The following is a 15024-nucleotide window of genomic DNA, read 5'->3' on the forward strand; positions in this document are numbered from 1 at the left end:
TTGTCTTTAATTTTTGCCAATTTGATTACTCTGTGTCTTGGCATGTTTCTCCTTGGGTTTATCCTGTATGGGACTCTCTCCGCTTCCTGGACTTGGGTGGCTATTTCCTTTCCTATGTTAGGGAAGTTTTCAACTATAATCTCTTCCAGTGTTTACCTGGGTCCTTTCTCTCTCTTCTCCTTCTGGGACCATTATATTGCAAATGTTGTTGCATTTAATGTTGTCTGAGAGCTCTCTTAGGCTGTCTTCATTTCTTTTCATTCTTTTTTCTTTATTCTGTTCTGCAGCAGTGAATTCCACCATTCTGTCTTCTAGGTCATTTATCCGTCCTTCTGCCTCAGTTATTCTGCTATTGATTCCTTCTAGGATAGTTTTCATTTCAGTTATTGTATTGTTCATCTCTGTTTGTTTGTTCTTTAATTCTTCTAGGTCTTTGTTAAACATTTCTTGCATCTTCTTTTTTAAAATTTATTTATTTATTTATTTATTTATGGCTGTGTTGGATCTTTGTTTCTGTGCGAGGGCTTTCTCTAGTTGTGGCAAGCGGGGGCCACTCTTCATCATAGTATGCGGGCCTCTCACTGTTGTGGCCTCTCCCGTTGTGGAGCACAGGCTCTGGATGCACAGGCTCAGCACCCATGGCTCACGGGCCCAGCCACTCCACGGCATGTGGGATCCTCCTGGACCAGGGCACGAACCCGTGTCCCCTGCATCAGCAGGCGGACTGTCAACCACTGCGCCACCAGGGAAGCCCTCCTTCACCTTTTAATGGCACAGTTTTCCGTTTAGTGATGTATGAAGGCAACTATAATAAACCTTTTGTTGATGAATGTATAGTTTTTTCTATTTTTTTCCATTATAAGTTATAGCCATGATAGGCATTTTGACACCTTGATTTTTTTTTTTTTTTTTTTGTGGTACGCTGGCCTCTCACTGTTGTCCCTCCCACTGTGGAGCACAGGCCCTGGACGCACAGGCTCAGTGGCCATGGTTCATGGTCCCAGCCGCTCCATGGCATGTTGGATCTTCCTGGACCAGTGCACGAACCTGTGTCCCCTGTATCAGTAGGCGGACTCTCAACCACTGTGCCACCAGGGAAGCCCACACCTTGATTTTTAATCTTTTTAGGATAAATTCTTCGAAGTGGAATTGTAATTAAATTTTTTTTTTTTGGTTGCGTTGGGTCTTTGTTGCTGCTCGTGGGCTTTCTCTAGTTGCGGTGAGTGGGGGCTACTCTTCGTTGAGGTGCGCAGGCTTCTCATTGTGGTGGCTTCTCATTGTGGTGGCTTCTCTTGTTGCGACACACGGGTTCTAGGCGCGTGGGCTCAGTAGTTGTGGGCCACAGGCTCTAGAGTGCAGGCTCAGTAGCTGTGGCACACGGGCTTAGTTGCTCCATGGCATGAGGGATCTTCCTGGACCAGGGCTCGAACCCACGTCCCCTGCATTGGCAGGAGGATTCTTAACCACTACATCACCAGGGAAGTCCTTGGAATTTTTAGATTAAAAATTAAAGTGTAAGGGCTTCCCTGGTGGCGCAGTGGTTGAGAGTCCGCCTGCCGATGCAGGGGACACGGGTTCGTGCCCCAGTCCGGGAAGATCCCACATGCCGCGGAGTTGCTAGGCCCGTGAGCCATGGCTGCTGAGCCTGCACATCCGGAGCCTGTGCTCTGCAATGGGAGAGGCCACAACAGTGAGAGGCCCGCGTAACACACACACACAAAAAAAAAACAAAGTGTAAGAAGATCCATCAAGTTATAAAACTTATGATTTGTTTTTTTTTTTTCTCTACATGTGTGTTGTAGTCAGTGAGAGAGTTCATTTAAGAAAAACGTTAACCTGTAGATTCTAATGTCTTGAAATGTAAAGTTTAGAATATATTTAAAAGTGAATTAGGGAGGATTCTCAGATTTCATCAGCAATTTCAGTTATCTGAATTCTAACTCAATTTTTTAATAATAATTTATTACTGTTCATAATAAATCATCCTATTTAATAAAAGCATGGGCCAAGGGTGTGTTCTTGAGCATAATATATTTTAACATATTCAAACCTCAGGCAAATCTGTTGCTTGAACTAAATTTTAATTTTTGTATAATTAATATTTCTAATCTAAGCTTAAGTTAATTAACTTTTACTTCCAATTTGGTACATTTTTGAGTAGATTTAATTGAGCTGCTCTCCAGCACAAATTTATATTCATGTTCAGTTTAACTATAGAAAATTAAGAATAGTTGAAAAGCTACCTCTTCATGATATTTTTGAATAATTAATTTTATTGAAACAAATCTCATTAAGGACTTCTAAAGTGAAAGTTCATGTAGTATAACAAAAGAATTTATATCTGTTTACTTTTGCCGAATCATTGCTGGATTAACCTAATTCTACTTCCCTTACAAACTATAAAATATTGCAATTAAATATTCCATCTCTGTACCTGAATATAGAGGGTTTACCTCAAATCAGTGTTTTTTGTTGCCCCCGTGCCGTGAGTAGCAGAAACCAACCCCTGAGGGGAAATATGGATCGAAATGAAAACCCATTATAATATGACATAAGTTTTCCAAATACAGATGTTTCGTATTTGGAGCTACTGTATTCAGTATGTAGAACTGCTATAAGTTGCTCCTGAATGACATTTCATTCAGTTGGAAATTCAGAACTTCGGAAAAGATGAGCTAACTTACCCATGATAAAATATTAGTGTCATTTGGGACCAGGTATAGAGCTGAGATAGAAGTTACTGACCTTGTGGAGGATCTCAGAAAGGCCTTTTTTTGTCAGTAATCAGAAGAGGAAGCCAAACACAGATAAGAAAACCAGAATTGTAGATCAAGAGTATAAAAAGCTCCTTCATACAGAAAGTATATAAAGCTCCTTTAAACCCCCGAAAAAGAGAGAATCTTGATGGTCCCAGTCTGTGTCATATGTCCTCCAGCTTCAGCCTGGAGTGGCACGACAAACAATACTAACTTGGCTGTCAACCATTATGGATGGCGTTTGTGATGGGAAGGTTGGAAGGACCATCCCTGCTAAAGGAAGTGGTTGTGTGTTAGCAGCAATCCCCAAAGTCTCTGCTACATCCTTTCTCATTTAGTAATATGGAAATCAAGATGGAGTATCATAAAATACACCTCCCATAGTCATGGCTGGGTGAACGTGGGAAAAGATATTATTTATCACCCAAACTGGGTTACTTTTGAGAGGGAGCATTATAAATAATGGGAACAACATGCATAAACTGGACTGTCCCAGACTTAGAATATATGGTTACCCTTTAATGGAACAGTTGTACATCTCAGATTTTAAGATAATAAATAGACTATTTGGGGGGAGTTGGAATAACAAGTCAGGACTAAGGATAGTTCCTCTTGCAATTATTAGATAGTATCAAAGATATGGATATATCTAAATAATTTATTATTTTTTCTGTATATCATTGAGTTGCTTTTGAAAGGAGAAACTTTGGGCCAGCACTTAGTTTCTCTACTTCTCAGTTTACTGGAAGTATATGGAAAATAATAATGTGTTTTCCAATCTCTAGATAATCTGAGTGATCACATATTCTGAAAGGATGAAATATTTTAACTGTTTTCCTTTGGCTTGTGTCAGAAAAAAACTTAAAAGTTAGTCAATCTTTGTCTATTTGTATAATGAAGAAAAAGTGAAATAAGTATATATTATTGTTCAGGGTGTAGCTTGTTTGCTCAAAAGGAAAGGTGCAGTCTTACAGAACTGCATACTGCATTAGGGATTTCAAAAGCCTAACAGAGCTATCGGATCTTGCCTCTATGCATTGTGGTAAAATGCTTGATTCTGACTTGTGTATCTCAAAATTCCAGGACCTAAGATGGTAGGTGTTCAGCTCAGAGTTTATTTATTAGACACCTTTACAAAGATGACTTTAGAAGTCAGCTGGTGTGTGTGTGTGTGTGTGTGTGTGTGTGTGTGTGTGTGTTATGCGGGCCTCTCACTGTTGTGGCTTCTCCCGTTGCGGAGCACGGGCTCTGGACGCGCGGGCTCAGCGGCCATGGCTCACGGGCCCAGCGGCTCCGCGGCACGTGGGATCTTCCCAGACCCGGGAATGAACCCGTGTCTTCTGCATCGGAAGACGGACTCTCAACCACTGTGCCACCAGGGAAGTTCGAAATCAGCTGATTTTTATGTGCACCATACGGATGATAATACCTCTAGGTGTGCCTTAGGGAAACAGGGTTTTCAACTAATAGCTAAATCACCTTGGGCAAATTACTCAAGGTCTTGGAGTACCAGTTTCATAATCTGGTGAAAGTACATAACACCTGGTTATTCTGAGATTTAACTGAGATCCTGTGCGTCAAGAGCTTTGCAGAGTGTTTGGCACAGAAAGAAAGCACTCAGTGGCTGGTAGTTATTATTAATTAGAATTAACCCGAAAAACTTCCAGGAGGTACAAAATGCTTTCTTTCTGTCTATGCTATACTTAGAAGACATCTTCCATCTGTTGTTTAAACAATAGTGCCCTCAGAAAACAGCGCCTTCTCAGAAATAGGAAAAGTGACAGTCTGAAGTTAATTTGCATAAAATGCATCATGTTCTTTCTAATTACTTACTGAATTTTCTCTGGAATGGGTGTCCTTAGAAATGAAGAAATGTAAAAAACCTGCTTATGTCGTTGGAAGCTATATACCTTTTGTTTAAATAGTGAAATTGTTTTGTATACAATAAGATCTAAGAAAACACAGAAGAGATCTTCCTCTCCTGAAACTCAGAGGGCTGCTAATGTGTCATTTCTGAAGCCAGAAAAGAGACTTTGTCTTGGATTATTTTTATCCAGAGACCTGCATTTTTCCTTTTAGATTTAATCCAGTAAAATAAGGTTTCACTCTATCTTGAGTTTCCTGTTCTGTTCCCAGTTTTCCACTGAGTAGCAGAGTCTCTCTAGAGGCCCCTGATCATTGGCAGGGAGCAGCTGCCTTAGCAGTAAATGCCACAGTTGTTGGCACTGGAAAAAACATTGCCAGCAAGCAAGCTGCCTCGCCTTTCTACTGCCAGGGCCTCTGAATATTCAGAAACAGCACCAGGAAAGACTTATAACTTTAGCTTTACTCTTAGGTAAATTGAAATTAATTACTTGCTTTCTTCATTTGGGCTATGATTTTTTCCACTTAGAATAATACTGCCATGGATTCTATTCTATCAAAATGGAGGATCACAGCTAAAAGACAGGCGTATCCATAAACATGAAACAGCTCAGTTTTCTATATGCTCAAGCTTTTGCTAATCAAAAACCTTTTTTTTTTTTTTTTTAAACTTCAATCACTTTGAAGGCTGGAGCCCACCTCAGAGAAAGCATACCAGCAGTTGATTAATGGAAGTGTTACTTCCATTCAGGGCTCTGTGATTCAGTGCATCCTCACTGAGCACCATTGTATGCAAGCTGTGTATGAAAGCTGGGGAATACCAAGAAGAGGACACCAGTTCCTGCCCTCAATGAGTTTAGCTCTGTTCAATAAATGTTATATGCCTGCATGGATGCTTTCCACCTGACAGGGGTTGGCTTTACCATGCAGGTGAGGTGCAAATGGAATAAGAGAAATTTTTTTAAACCTAGTGCCATAGAATTCAAAGACAAGAAGGTTTGATAGGTCGTGGTTTAGGAAAGACTTTCTTAAAGCAGAGGCCAGGCACAGTGGGGAAGATATTCACAAATAATCACCTGAGTGCCAGGCATTGGATCAAGCATAGTCCATGCATCGTCTCATTTTAAAATTGTGATTTAAACTTTCTTATTTGCCATTCATTATCCGTTAAAGGGATTGAAAACTATGGTTAGCAAAAAAGGTGATCATGCTAGACATACTATGTTGTAGCCAGCCTTTGTCACTTAATACATTTTTGATATTTCTTATGTCGTTAAGTATGCTTTTTCACATCACTCTTAATGACTGCATGACTTTAACTATTTCCCTTATAACTAAGTTAGGTAAGAAGATGTAAATATAAGAAAAATAAAACCATAAAAGTATTAGGAGAAAATATGTTATCTAGAGGGTGGGCGCTTAAAAAATGATTTTTTTTTTTAGAGCAGGAAAATTGAGAGGAGGGTAAAGAGATTTCCTGTGGAACCCCCTATCCCCAAACATGCACAGCCTCCCTCATTCCCAACATCCCCTTCCAGAGTGGCGCATTCATTACAACTGATGAACCTATATTGACCCATCATAATCACTCAAAGTCCGTAAGTTTACATTAGTGCTCACTCTGGGTGTTGTACATTCTGTAGGTTTGGACAAATGTATAATGGCATGTATCCATCATCATAGTACCATATGGAGGGTGGGCACATTTTTAAATACATCATGTTAAAAAGGTAGAAACCTTAACAGAAAAGATGAGTAGTTTTAACACATAAAAATTAAAAAACATTTGGGTATCAAGATTACTGTAAATAAAATTTAAAGACATTATTTAATTCTCACAATAGTTTTATGAAATAGGTGCTTAGATTCCTTTTAAAGTAGAAGACACTGAGACGCAGAGAAATGACAGTGTGGAGATCAGTGGATTTCTGGGAGATTGATTATCTTGGTGAAGAACAAAAGCTGATAAAATGAGAGGCATAGTGAAGCAGTGGTTCAAGTTTAGTCTTCACAGTAGCCTTTGATATGAGTACCAGCTTTATCACTTTGAGGTGATGGATGAGCTTCATTTTAGACAGTTAAAAATATTATATTTTCATTCCATCCTTTGAAGTGTTTATTTCCAAATACTTTCTCATTATAGCTGTTATGACAAAAATGATACCTTTTCCAGATGTCTTCAAATGCAAAAGTTCAGAGACATCAAGGACAGACAAATTAAATGCTAACTGCAGAAAGCATAAATTCCTTTTTACTATCCCTTAAATAATAGAAATTATCAAGGCCTCAGTTAAAAAGGGACAGTATGACATAGATCATTACTTATTGAAGAGACAAGAGAGAAAAAGCCAAAACTGTGTGAGCTATTATCAAATGGCTGAAATAAAATAAAAGATTGATTATGGCTATCATCATAGTTTAGCAGTGGGAAAATCTGGAGTGAAGAAATTTAGAATATAAATGTTTTAAGATCATATTTAGGTGAATTCAATCAAGTTAAAAATCCTACCACATCTTGGATAAGAGTGGATGCCTCGTTGATTGGGTACAGTAAAATGTTTCAGTGCAATTGCTCTAATATTTGTCTTAAAATGGGGATGTAATATTTACATCCTCTGGAGTAACAAAATTTATGCTATGTAATAACCTTGACACGTTTACAGAATCATATTCAATGGACACTCCAGAGCTCTGATGAATACCACAGTTTGGTCTGTTTTCTGCATTTTTTAGGAGTCTGGAAAAGCTGTAGGAAATATCTATCATAAGGTTTTTGCATCTAGCTCAACTGCTTCTGTCAAGTTTAGCAAAAGGGTCAAAAACTGTATGTTCTTTATTAACTGCATTCAAATTAGAATTTAAGAGATTTTAGCAGCTGCTTAGAATTAGTGTTTGAATCTGTACTGTGAAGAATGTTAAGATTTTTAGCATTAAAGAGTCCTACATCTACCTACTTAAAAATGAATGAACTTCATTTTTTTAATTCCAAGTACATACACATATACTTGTATACATGTATATATGCATATATATTTTCATACAAAATATATTTATATTACAATTTTACAAGTGCATTTGATTTTTTTCCCCACAGATAAACAATCAGATCCTGCATGGAAGAAGTCATCAAAATGCATCTGCCATTATTAAGACTGCCCCGTCAAAGGTCAAGCTTGTTTTCATCAGGTAAGATAGATACATCTGGTTTTCTAAAACTTAAGATCTCCTCTTGAGATGTTATCATTTGTGTAAGACTATTTCATCTTTTGTTTGTTTAACAAAATCACTGTATTCTAAAAATATATTTCCCTCTTGTGACTGTCACTTCAAGAAAAGTATAGATCATTTCGATTGTCGTTTCGATTGTGAGGTGTCCTTGTTACTTACGTTTCACATGATAGAAGTGGTAACTGAGGCTTGTACTTTTATTGCCATTAAAAAAATTCTTCCTGATTATCCTCTTTATAAATAAGATAGAATATTCTAGCTTCTCATCCTACTGTCACCATCATTTGGTACATTTGCTGACTCATTAATGCCTTCATCAAAGAATACGCCGGAACAAAAGAACCCAGGAAAATTTTAGGAGCTTTTGTATTAAGAGTGCTGGTGAGAAATACAGAGGGGAGGAGATGTGAGCTCTGCTGTCTGGAGTCGTGTGGTCCGTTTGGGGCTCCACATTTGCCCACACCTCATCTACTAGCTGACTGAGCCCTTTCGGCATAAATGAGTCAGAATTGGGACTCCTCATTGGTGGTGGCCATCATCAGCTGTGGAAGGAAGCTTGATTCCCTGTTATCGGACTGAAATGACAGATGAGTCTGAATTATTCTTAGGGGATGTAACTAACCCTGTATGTTAACGGTCACGCTGTTTCTTTTTGCTCTGGGCCTCAGTTATTATCTGTAAAATGGGGGCTATAAAGCACTTACCTCACTCATTGTGGTGTTTCAAAAATTAGAAATGCTTACCACAGTGTCGAGCATGGAGTAAAGTCTTGAAAAAATGTTGGCTGGTCCTTTATGATGGTGGTGATCATTGTTATTCTCCCCCTTCTCTATAGTTACCTGTTAGTAAGACCCGTCCACTCCCAGGAGATGGCTGGGATTAAGGGGGAGTTTTATACCCAGATATGGGCACTAATGTAGGTGATTGAAATATTCCTTCCCATGCCATCACTTCAGCCTCACAGGCATTGCTGCTTTGCTCCTGAAGAAATCCTACATTGATGCCCTTTTCTCTTGCTCAGTAACACTTTCTGGATTTCCAGGGGTTTTTAACCCTTGTTTCTAGGGGGAGAAACCTTCCTCCTCTCATCTGTCTTTATGTATTTATTAAGACGACCACCTCTGGCTTACTCACCTTGAAGTCCTCTGTCAGACACTTGCTGACCTTGAAGTCCTCTGTCAGACACTTGGCCCTTGCTGTTGCCAGAGGTTACAAAATTAGAGTTAGATGATGAAAACATGAACAGACCTGAGGAAAGGTCAGCCCCTCAAAAATTTAAGATGTCCATCAAGAGAAGTGCATACAAGTAAAGAGGTGAAGCCATTTAGGCTTTAGAACTTTGTGTAAAGCTGTTTGAGTATCACATGAGAAGACGTTACATAGCACTCAGTAGAGTCTGCACATCAAGTGCTTGGCACATGGTGGCGACTGCTGCAAGGGACATTATTAATGATTAACATTACTGTTACCTCTTCAGCATTTGTGGGGCCTTTATTACTCATGCCGGGTCATCCCGTTTTAAGGAGAGCAAAAGAAAATTGAGTAGGATCCAAAGGAAATCATTTAATGCAATTATGTAGTTGGGAAATAGAACCCCCCTCCTTCAAGAAAGAAAGGTTAAACGAACTGAAATTGTTTAGCGTACAGAAGAGAAAGCTGAGTAGAATTTTAATAATGGTAATATACTCCCATTAATTTAGTGTCTGGTGGTTTCAATTTTGATTGTTCAGAATCAAGAAAAAAATTTGTTCAGGAAATTAATGGTGTAAGCATGATTGAGGATGCTGCTGAATACTTATTTACTGGAAGTGATTTTAAGCAATTTAGAAGGATCAAACTACATTCAAAATATGTCATCTAATTATGAGCCTTTCTTACATGGTCATTAAATTATAGTGCCTAGCACATAGTGGGCATTCAGAAAGCTTTATCGAATAAATTTCCTTTCAGCTCCTACTGAGCAATCCAGATTATTTATTCTCCAAAGGGAGCAATCATAGTAAGTTAGTTTGACGTATTTTGTGGATTCAAAAATGCATATAGACATATAACTCATATTTTACAAAATTCCTCATACTTTAGTCCCTCTCCCTACTACTTTCTCAAATAATCTAACTTAGGAAGATTTTCTATATCTTCTTCTATAGGGGGAAAAATGATGTGGGCTTGATTCTGAACAATCTAGTCATATCCACTTTTAGACTATCTAAAGGAAATGAGCTTGAATTGTATCAAGAGAGATGTACCACTGCTTACAACCTTTTGTTTTATTCAATAGATATGTATCTAATAATTTGTGTGCCAGCATTTTATTAATTAATTAATGCTTCAGTTTCCATAGGGAAGGAACTAGTCATTTGACTAAGAACTCTTACCTAAAGTCATTTGACTAAGAACTCTTACCTTGTTTTCTAAAACAAGACTGAACTCTAAGGCTTAGTGATTAAAAAAAGAAACCACAGTTCACCCTGCCTGGGCTTGAAACCTACTCTGTGATATCCCAGCTTTGTGAGCTTGGTCAGTTTCCTGAGCTTTAGTATGGGGATAATATAGCTATCTCTATATTTATAATGTATATATACATGTCTAATGTATTTATACATGTAAATTGCCTGGCAATATGGACTCAACATTGGTGGCTGCTATAGTGATGAAGATGCTGGTGATGATGTCGATGGCAGAAGTAGGCGGGGAGGGAGGGAGGACAGAGGTAAAAGAGAAGGAAAGTAGTTAGGGAGAAGGGAAGAGGAGGGGTAAAAAAAAGAACCATTCTCATATATACTTTGTCTCATTCCAGAATCTTGACTATTTTTTGAGTGAAGAGCATTCACAGTTTTAGAATGCTTTAATTAACATCATAATGATTAAGCACTGGAAGAGATAGGTATGGACATTATATACAACCATTTCTGGTAAATGTTAGAATAAGAGACAAGGACACAGCCTGCCTAAAATGTCTTTTATTTCCCTGTCTGCTGTTGTTGAGCTGCTGCTGCTTCTGCTTCTGTTTCTTCTCCATGGTCTTCTTTTTTTAATGATGACCTGATACTCCAACAAGGAGTAGAACGCTCTTTAATTGAGGACTGTATAAAGAGAGATCTAATTAACATCAATTAATCCCCATGTCAATAAAATGTATTATAATAGATTTTACTGAGGTAAGTAATATCAAGTAGGGTCGGAATTTAAAGCACTTAAGGAAATCAAAAAAGAAAATACTTTATTGCTCATCAGCTCTTTACATCACCAATAAGGGTATCATAGTAGATTGGTGTCCTATTCATGTGTAGTAACCTGTGCATCATCCTCACTTCTTCAGGCTGATTGTCTAGTTCATTACTCATTTAGATACATCTTTCAGCCTCTGCCTATAAATTACCTCTTTCAGGCTATTGTTACAAGAACTCTAATTTTGCCTATTTTGGAACCAAATCCTGAAACAATTAAATGTTGATTTGTTACCAAGTTTCAGGAAGTTAGCACTTAAATCATCTCAGTACAACAGACGCAATTGTACTTTTCTTTAAAACGGCATAACTGCTTTGTGTGATATAATGTTACTTTAAAAACTGATTTTTATAAATTGTATTTCTTTGATTAGTGCTTCTCTTTGGCAGTATTTCCTTCCTTAGTTGAAATTATTGATTCCCTGTGCATTTCCATTATACGGAAAATTTTGGCTTTTATACCTGAGCAACTCTTTTTCAAATTTACTGACAATTGAGATAAAAATGGGAACTGGCCACAGGTTTGGGAGAATGATTAGTAGTAATCACAGAAAGTTAAAATATGCTGCAGGCAACATTTTAATTAACTAGAGTCTTTAGTCTGTAGTGACGTACATTTGTGTGATCACGTCCTTATATTCTTTTAACACTTGTCTTTATTCATATACTAATTGATCTATAATTCACAAAAGGAGTGTGTGAGTCATCAAGGAAAATTAGTAAGTTGCTGCTGTGTATATATGACTTACATAATCACTTTTTGCCCTTTTCTCCCTATATTGCTAGATTTTGGACAATCCTGTAATCATGTAATTGTGCCCAATGGCACATATAGACTCTGGTATACTAAATTATTCTACTCTAGATCATCTAGATGTATATTACAATCTGGGGGCTTACTGTGTACCACACATTCAATTCTGTGAGTTTTCCTTTTCCACATGAGCCCCTCTACACAAGCACTCCAATTTCAGTACAGGAGGAACACTGTATTAATACGATCAAGAATGAATTGCTGTATTTGGCAGTGCAGGGATCCAAGAAGATTAATGATCTCGCCTGCAGCTCTTGTCATACCTTCCCCCACTATCGAAAATTAAATGTCATGTATAACAACTCACTCTCCATTACTTAATTACATGTGGAAAATGTGTACTGTTAAAAACTGCTGGGGCTAAAGGAGGCCAAATGCAACTGAAACCCTTGGAAAGATTGAGTGCTAGCTGTCAAGCCCTAACAAGTGAAAGTGGACTCACCATGGGATCCACCTTACTGTATCCATTGAACATGTCTTGTTTTTGTAACTAAAAATATGATGTGGCCTGTTATCCTCTAGCTATGTCCCTAAAAGATGAAGTTGATTTGAAATTAATGTGAATGTTAGAGTAAGTCCATCTGAATAAACAAATTGAATGCCTATTTTTAAGACCCTTATTGTGCTCTTGATTCTTTACGTCTAGTTTTGATCAATAGGAGGGAAAAAAGATTGTGGGGACAAGTATGAATTTGACTTAAGAAACATTCATGCATTTAGTTGACAAGCACTTGCAGAGTGCCTTCTTGTGCTAGTGTTGTGGAGTGAGTGACGCAGAGAACACAGTCTCTGCCCTAAGAGAGGACACAGAGAGTAAAACAGTCCAGTGCCTTATCCAGCGGTGTAAGTGCTGTGATACTATAGGAACATATAAGAGACACACCTAACCTGGTCTTTGAAGCCTGTGGGAGGGTGTCACAGAGAAAGACGTTTAAGCTCAGACCAGAGTGGTAAGTAAGCAAGGTCACAGTATGTATAGAAACCCAAAGATTTCTAGAATTGGATGTTATGCCCAATATACCTGAACATTACTTCTAGAAGAAAAGCAGTCCTTTTTTAGGAAAGTTATCATTGGATGAACACAGCTATGTGTGTCATTTGATTTGATTTCTGTAAGCAAGCATCTTTCTCACTCTCATAGACCATTAAAGAATGCAAGGCTCCTTTTCAAGTGCACAATAAAATATCATCATGGCATATATGACAAGAAGTTTTGAGGAGGAGGCCTGCCATTAGCACTGAACCATGTTAGCAGTTGTAGGAAGTAGAGACTTTCCTGTAGTTTCAAGGCTCTTCTGTTTCTTTGTTTAGTTGGACTGTGTGGTAGATCCATATAAGTCTCTCAGGTGCTCTGACTCTTGCTTATTTCTTCCATACTTGTTTCCTATACTGTCCATTTTAAATAGTAATTTTAAATTCATAAGTAGAATTTATAAGACTTTTGGTTCAAGAACAAGGTGAAATTAGAGTGTTTTGATCTTTTGTCAAAAGCATTGGAATTTATATATCAAAATGAGAAACATTGCTCCCTTTGACAGACTGTGGTAACCTTGGGAAGCTGTATATTTAATCCAGTTATCATTCCATCGGGTCATACATTTCTGGAATCATCTTGACAGCCTATGACATATTCTTTTGAGTATCCACGTAGCCATAAAATTTTTCTCTTTTGAGGGTGGCTGTAGCTAGGTAGTCTGAAGTAACCAAATATTTTACAGGGCCATTCGTGAATTCAGATGAATTTAGTCAATTAGGTAAAGTGCTGCTACCAAACAAGCCCATCTTTCTTATATGACTTGTAAAGTATATTTGAAAAGCACTGTTATTATTTCATGAATAGAATTGCTAATTTTTTCTTTGCTGCTCCTACTTCTTAATACCAGCTGTGGGAATCATGACTATATTTGTTTCACTTCTTTTGGCACTCAGAAACAACCAGTTGTGATAGTCACAGGGATGATGGGATTTTTTTTTTTTTGCAGTATTTTTACACCTTTTCCTGTAGAATGCCTGTTTTCTTTGATAGACTCCTCTCCCCCAAACACACACACACGTGCACACAGTGTATATAGTATGATGGAACAGTAAAAACAGTAAGTCTAGATACCTGTCTCCCTCTGTAGAAGCTGAAATAGACAGATCTCTCTTTCACTGCCAAGGTGTGGCCAGTGGGTGGTCATGCAACCTAAGTTTGGGCAGTATGATACCTTAGGCTTAGAACAGGAAGCAAGTAATGTGAGTGACTTTATATGTACGGTGTTTATTCATGGAGCCACAGGGCCTTGATCAGAGGCTCCTGCTATGACATCATTCTGCATCCTGCTTCCTTGTCCTCTGGAAGTCTCTTAGTTCCTGGTCTGTTCCAAGTCTGATCATATAGCCTGCCTATGTTTTGTGAGATTCCAATATCCCTCTAATAAATTACCTTTTACTTAAGGTGGCCTAAATTCATTTCTATTGCTTGCTGCCACAGAATCCTAATGAATGGGAAGGATGCTAAAAGTAGAGCTCTCTGAACAAATCATGAGCAACCAGAGCAAGTTCCCTCTGCACATATGCTTGTCACATGTAGGCTCTAAGCCTTGATCCTGAGAAGGTTTTATCTTTCAGACTTCTTTAGCAGAGCACAAGACCTCTGAACAAGTCTCTACCGAGGATCTCCAGTATGACAGGTTTCCATTGCCATTGGCTCTTGAAATGAGATTACCGCGATGATTTCAGAGAAATCAGGCAAGATTTTTCCCAGATTTACACCTGCAGGAAGAGTCACCTTTCCTAGCACATGGCCTTCCGGTGAGGGCTGGATACCTGAACAACATTTGGGCTTTGCCAGCCAGAATAAAGAGGAGAATGGCTGTGGATATCTACTGTACTATCTTTAGAAAGAGTCTCTATGAGAAACTTGGTAGGCTGTCATTTATCCCATCCAGTCCTAAAGCTCCCCATATTAACTCTCCTGCCAACCTTCACTGCCAAATATTTTATGAGTCAACTTTTCCTCTGTACAAATGGCAACCATTATTTAGAACTTACCTGGGGCCACCTTTGTAAAATGTGGGTCTAGATGCTGAGTTACCCCCAGCAGCCCTCAATTAGTGATTGACATTGTTAGGAATGCCGTAAATGGAGTTCATAA

The 15024-nt window shown here is 38.3% G+C and overlaps 1 protein-coding gene across 1 annotated transcript in view; it reads left to right on the plus strand.

The window, feature by feature from the left end:
* PATJ (PATJ crumbs cell polarity complex component) overlaps window positions 1–15024 on the plus strand; it is a 357124-nt gene that overhangs the window by 231288 nt on the left and 110812 nt on the right. Inside the window, exon 29 of the mRNA XM_007464279.1 lies at window positions 7714–7805. Coding sequence (XP_007464341.1) covers window positions 7714–7805 — 92 coding nt within the window. The remainder of the gene's footprint in view (window positions 1–7713; window positions 7806–15024) is intronic.

The sequence above is a fragment of the Lipotes vexillifer genome, unplaced genomic scaffold, assembly GCF_000442215.2.
Source record: "Lipotes vexillifer unplaced genomic scaffold, Lipotes_vexillifer_v1.1 scaffold47, whole genome shotgun sequence".
Classification (NCBI taxonomy): domain Eukaryota; kingdom Metazoa; phylum Chordata; class Mammalia; order Artiodactyla; family Lipotidae; genus Lipotes; species Lipotes vexillifer.